The following is a 6,709-nucleotide window of genomic DNA, read 5'->3' on the forward strand; positions in this document are numbered from 1 at the left end:
CTCATCCAGGACTGAGGCTGGACTAAACTTTCTTCATCCATCATGGGTCAGGATGAATGCCTGTTCCCACCCCTATATACATAGTGAGCAGTATTATTCCCCCCAGGAAATGACAGTGCATGTCCACACAGTGCTACAAATGCAGCATCAGTCCTTCCAGAAGGAGGCAATGCACACTCGATCACACATTGTGAACAATATAATTCCTTCCAGAGAGAGGCAGTCACCTACATGCACATCCTGAATAGGCTCAGCATCTCTATCTAGGTGCTCATGTGACACACCCACATGCAGCTGGACATTTTCCACTAACAGAGGGCAGCAGACACATGCATGCATACACAGCGCACATACAAGATCCCATTTTTCATAGTTGTCCCTTCCAGCCCCTTACCGATCATCAGGTCCAGCCCCCGTGCACATCCAGGAAAGGCTTCTGGGGTCAGATGACCCCAGGAAGGTGGGCATCTAGATGCTTTTTGAAGATCACCAGCATTTTCTCCAGCAGGATGCTGAAGGGACATAGCATGCATATTCTTGGGTACCCTGAAACAAATGCACAACTAGCCATGTTATCCCCAGCAGAATAGAATTGGGTGCACATAGGAATATATGTATACACACACACAGCGTTATATAACTGATATAATTTATTCCAGGTGCAAGCAGCAGCAACACACACACATATACACATACAGGCATACACACACTGCACAAGCACAGGGTATGTCTATGCAAGGCATTTACTGCGGAGCAGACTAATTAGCTCTGCAGTAAACTCCTGCCTCGAAGGAGCTTCGCTATTGTTCTTGAGTTCCTGCTTCCTTAGGCTGGCTGGACAGGCCAGAATTGGGGCAGGACTGGGTCTTCTAGGCTTGGTTACATACTTGTAAATTCAGATTTAATAATAGTAATAGTAGTACTCAATGGTAATAGTAATAACAACAACAGTTGCACACAATGAGGAGACTATCCATAGGTGGTGGAAGGGGGATGGGGGGGCGCTAATGGGGCTTAGACCCCCAAACATGGGGCAGCAGTAGGGCCGCAAAGCAGCCCAGGTGAGGGCTTCTGGCAGCTGCAGAAGGGGCAGGGAGGAAGTGGGGCTGGGGCTGGGGCAGGCACTGCACAGCTGACGGGGCACAGGACTGAGCTGTGAATGGCTCATCCAGGGGGGTGCAGCTCCTGCTGGAATGTGCACCCCGGGAGGCATTGGGGGGGGGTCTATGGCCCCAGATCTGGATGGGGCAGGGCAGGCTGCCACTGCGGGCTGGGGCCAGGGCTACACCATCCTCTTTTGACTCAGGGTGGGTGCTGGGGTTCCAAGGGCTTCATCCCCTCCAGCCCGGTGGTGCAGCCGAGGCTGGCCCCAATTCGGTCCCTAGCTCTGGGCCCCACCTGGGTGCTGAGGGGCCGGGGCTAGTGCAGGGAGGCAGCTGTGGCTGGTGTGGGGCCGAGGGGCAGCAGATTCATTGGCACAGGGGGAACATGGGCACAGCGGGCCCCAGCCCCAATCCTGATCCCAGGCTCTGCTGGGCTCCACTCCTTCCCGATCCCTGCTTGGTCCCAGCCCCAGCCCCACTCCCTTCCCCCCCCCCCCCGGCCATTGCTCCACTCCTTTCCCTGCAGACTTTCCTGCCTGAGAGTGGGGTGGGGGACACGTACATATGCTCAGCCCCCTCCCACCAAATTTTTCTCCCTCTGCCTATGAAATTCTTAGTGATTTTAGCCAAATCACTTGAGCCCATGTCCTCACGTTCAGACATCTGAGTGAAGCTGTAGAAATTCCTATTAATTAAATGGCCTCACAGGCAGGTATGCTGGGCATCTCACAGGGGTCTTTAGGCTTTAGTATTGCCCAACAATCCTTGGGGGAAAAAAATCAGAATAAAAAATGTGTTTGGTTTTATCTTTTTTTGGACCAACTGCATAGTTGGGAGAGGTATTAGACAAGATTTTGAGCACAAAGTGCCGTTCCTCAAAAACAGACACAGCGAAACTAAATGTGAAGTAAGGCAATCACTTTCATTTAACCCCATAAGGTAAAGGAGGTGGTCTCTTAAAAAGGGGAAGGTGTTAATCAACCCATGGAGCAAAGGGAAGGTATGAGAAGTAACTACAGACCAAGAAAATTGCTTGCTTCTTGCACATTCCCAGCAACATCAGGTCTGTAGTACTGCATCACTAGCACAAATTGAGACATTTCATGGCCTAACAGCTCTCAAGCTTCTATTTCTATTCATTCAGACTGGAGTCAGGCACCTCACTTGAGGTGCCTCCGACCCCCTTTGGCATCTTTACGTGCCGACCTATCTTTAAAATCTGGTCCTAAGTCACTTTCGATAATTCAACCACAATTCAATCCTTAAAACTCTAGTTTTAAGCCTGTGGTCTGCAGACCCCTGGGGGTCTAAGGAACCTGTTAAAGATGACTGATCAATCAAAAGTACGTGAATACTTATACTTACAATTCAAAGGGTTCTGCACCTCCATTCAAAATTTTCAAAGCGGTCAGCACATCCATTTGAAATGGTTTAGGGATCTACATATGAAAAACTGAAAACCACTGCTTTAGGCCAAGGTGGTCAAAAGTATTTAGTCTCCTAATTTTGGGGGAAATCAGAAATTAGCTTCCTAAATACTTTTGACTATCTGAGACTTGAGGAGCTTTGCAATTTCTCACCTGTCCCATTCTGTGCCCCACATGTAAAACAGTGAGAGAGCATTTTGAGATGTATGTGACTGCCATAAAAAAACCCCAAACAGTTATGAAAGGAGTGGAGTGGATGGGACATTCAAAAAAATTCCAACATCTATCTGACAAATCATCCTGTTTACTTAGTGTTGTTACATGCGTTACAGTGTTACCATTTTGGCCATGACTCAGTTAAGACCTTGGCACCTCTTAAAATTGGCCATTTGTTTTTTTTTGGAAAACAAAGGGGTACAATTTTTATTCAGGATAAAACATCATGCTACAAAAGTAATATTTTGATCTCACGTTGCATTTTCTATGGTATTTATGGGTTGCTGTAAGGCAGGAAAAGTGTATCACCACGTAGTCTGTATAACTGGGTATCATAAACTAGATAGTTCCCCTTGCTAGTCCTGACTGCCCAGGCCTCTTTCCAGGCTTATTCTTGCAGCTGGCCCTTTTCCTATTTTCCTGTTCATTTGGGGACTGGGGGAAGGGGAAGAAAGAAAGAAAAGTGGAGACATTTCTGTCCACTTGGAGTAATGCCCAAGGCTAGATCCAAAGGTCCCCTTTTTGGGGGAGGGAGCATACCCATCTACACAGCCACATACCCCTTGGCTTGGTCTGGCCCTATGTACCTCCCTCTTGGCTGCCTGGGGAGGGAGTGAAGGATGGGGGTATCATTTTTAAGCAAAGAGTACAAAATGAGGCAGGTTAATTCCTAAAGTGTTTTATGTCTTGGGATGGGCTATAATCTGGGTCTCCCATTCTCTCAAAAAATGCCCTAGCCACTAGGCCTTAAAGATAGCCAGGTCCTCCCCCGGCACCGGCTAGTTGTTTCTTTTCTGTAGCAATGCACAAATCCCTGGTGCATCTGGGCTTTGATATCAGTGAGATACCATTTTGGAGTCCATTCTTTGGTGTTGCTATATCTCTGTGGGTAGTGAAAGGCTTCCTTTTTCTGTGGCATCTCATTACTCCATAAACAGTATTATATAGAATTTCATATATGTTTTCTAGATAGTTGCATAGCCTTCCTCACCCTAGTGGCCTGCCCAGCATGATATGTGTACCTGGGAAATCCTGTTTTGCTGCACAACTGCTCAGCCAGCATGCCATCCTGCTGAGCTTACTCTATTCTTTTTAATTCAATAGTAATTATATTTACCTCTGAACATGATGCACAGGTTGATGTTTTCCTATTAAAATTAATAGGAAGTATGCACTCAGACCTCCTAAGTAGTGATTACCAAATTTGGCTTTAATGGCTGCAAGGCAGATCTCCAGCTGGTCTAAATTAGCCATGCCAAGTTATGATCAATGGGCCAAGTCCTCAGTGGATGTAAATCAGACCCAGCTGCACTGCAATCAGTGGAGGCACATCTGCATATGGTATAGGTAGATTTGGCTTCTGTGGAAGCAATAGGCCTGATCACCAACTGATTAAAAGCTTTCTAGTTCCATTGGTCTTTTTCAGGAGTCCCTTAATCTGCCTGTGCCTCAGTTTCTCCATCTATGAAAAGGGACAGTAGCCTCACTTTACCATAGCACAATGTTGTGACAAGAGAGTTCATAGTTATTGCAGGGGATGCAGCCTATGTAGCTCCCTAGTGAAGATATTTCCCATGTCTTATGAATCATGTGTGGTTAAATGTATCACTGTTTATAGAGATACCTGTGATGGGAAGCATTTTGATACTTAGAGAATATTGCAGCCCCAGACAATGACTTCAAAACCTTATCCCACAGAAACCAGAGCTAGTTTTCCTTTGAGTTCAGGGTTACTAGGATTTGGGCCTACATGCGATGTTTGATGATTAATTAATAAGAATAAAGCAAAACCCTTGGATGCGGTAACACTAAGAAGCCTTCCCGACTCCAAGTGGGTAGTGAGCTCCCACTAGTCTGGCATGTGGACAGATCAACTGGACGCTTTTGGGAACTGATCATAGACAAATAGTACAGACAAAAGACAGAAAATATAGATAATATTAAGCATATCTTTCTTGCCTTGAAGGATCCTCAGATGGCAGCAAAGGGTAAGAAATGATACATAAGCAACTTGAATAGAAACTGGATGGAAGGAGCTATTGCTTTAGAATGGGAAAGATACTTGTGATGTGAGTGGTGAATGAGGATGAGTCATAATTTCAGAGTTATTAGGAGACTCAGAGCTATTCTAGATATACTATTTATAAAATAGACATACAAATGCATTTCTCAATGAACTCCCTGGGAATGAAAGCAGTACAATGACCATTAAAAGCAAAATTCAAAATGATCCACTAGACCCCCACCCCCCACCCTCCAAGATCCTTTTCAACAATTATACCACCCAGCCATTTATAACCTGATTTGTATCTGTGCTTTTGATTATTCTCCCCTAGGTGCAGCAACTTGCATTTCTTTCCTTGGACTTCATCCTGTTCTTTCAAGCCCAGCTCTCCAATCTATCCAGATTCATTTGAATTCTGTTTCTATCCTCTAAAGTATTTGCACTTTCTTCCAGTTTCACATCATCTGGATACTTACCTTTATATTCTGTGATCTGAATAGTTGATTACACCAATTAGCAAACATAAGCCTTCAATTCTTCATCATCTTGCAATTGATGGGATTTATTTTAGGTGGCACAGACAGTAAAATTGATGCACGAAACATTACTTTCCTGCCTCAACAGTGTTAACACAAAATGACCCAAGTCAAGTGTTATTGTTCTTACAAAGCTATAGAATTTACCTCCCACCTTCATTTTTTGTAACTAGGTTGCACACTAAAACAATAGTTTCTTGAGTTAATTATAAAATAAATGTAAGTAAAGCAAAGTCAGAAAACAAAGATGTGCATATTGTTTTTGGAGAGGATCAGACTGTGGAGCAGTTGCTTGAGGGCAGCTTGGATCTCCCTGTTCCTCATGCTGTAGATGACTGGGTTAATCAACGGAGGCACCACACAATACAGAACAGTTGCCAAGAGATCCAGAAGTGATGGAGAGTCAGAGACGGGTTTCATATAGGCAATGACGGCAGTGGAAAGAAACAGGGAGAACACGATAAGGTGAGGAATGCAGGTGGAGAAGGCTTTCTGCCGGCCCTGCTCTGAGGGGATGCTCCACACCGTGGTGAAGATCTGAACATACGACACAATGATGAAAGCAAAACAGCCTAACGATAAAAATGTACTGAATACAAGAGTGGCCAGCTCTCTGCGGTATGTGTCAGAGCTGGAGAGCTTGAGCAGCTGGGGTATTTCACAGAAGAACTGGTTGATGGTATTTGAGTGGCAGAAGGGGAGACTAAAGGTGTTCCCAGTGTGCACTGCAGAGTTGATGGCACCAGCAGCCCAAGCACTGGCAGCCATCTGGATGCAAGCTCTTCTGTTCATTACTACCTCATAATGCAGTGGCTTGCAGATGGCAACATACCGGTCATATGCCATGATAGTTAGGACTGCAAAATCAGCTGAATAAAAAAGGAAGAAGAAAAAGACCTGGGACACACATCCAGCATAGGAAATGGTCCTGGTGTTTAAGAGAGAATTGGCCATGGACTTGGGGACAATGACGGAGATGGATCCAAGGTCAAGGATGGACAAATTTGCCAAAAAGAAGTACATGGGGCTGTGGAGGTGGTGGTCCGTAGTAACAACAGTGATGACAAGGAGGTTCCCCAACAGAGCTGCCAGGTACACTGCCAGAAAGATGACAAAGTGTAAGATCTGCAGCTCCCGAGTGTCCGAGAAGCCCAGGAGGAGGAACTCGGTTACAGTGGTCCAGTTGGACATCTTCCGTCCCAGGGCACTGTGCAAGGCCTGGGTATAATAGAAGAAGGGCCGTGGTAAGGAGAAGAGTAACAAACTCAGTGACTTTGATATTCCCATCAATAATGTGTCTAAATTTCATACTAAGAATGAAAATATTCCATTTTTTGCCTCATGGAAAATTTGATTTTAATAAATTATTTTTCCCTGGCAATACCCTACATAAAATAAAATATATCGATATTCCTTTAGAAA

At 45.1% G+C, this 6,709-nt stretch overlaps 1 protein-coding gene across 1 annotated transcript; it reads right to left on the reverse strand.

The window, feature by feature from the left end:
- Positions 1-5,521: 5,521 nt before the first annotated feature.
- On the reverse strand, positions 5,522-6,478 carry LOC132251788 (olfactory receptor 14A16-like). The gene has a single exon (XM_059731718.1). It carries the CDS (start codon positions 6,476-6,478, stop codon positions 5,522-5,524), a length of 957 nt encoding a protein of 318 aa, XP_059587701.1.
- Positions 6,479-6,709: the final 231 nt, after the last annotated feature.

This window comes from Alligator mississippiensis, chromosome 7, assembly GCF_030867095.1.
Source record: "Alligator mississippiensis isolate rAllMis1 chromosome 7, rAllMis1, whole genome shotgun sequence".
NCBI lineage: Eukaryota > Metazoa > Chordata > Crocodylia > Alligatoridae > Alligator > Alligator mississippiensis.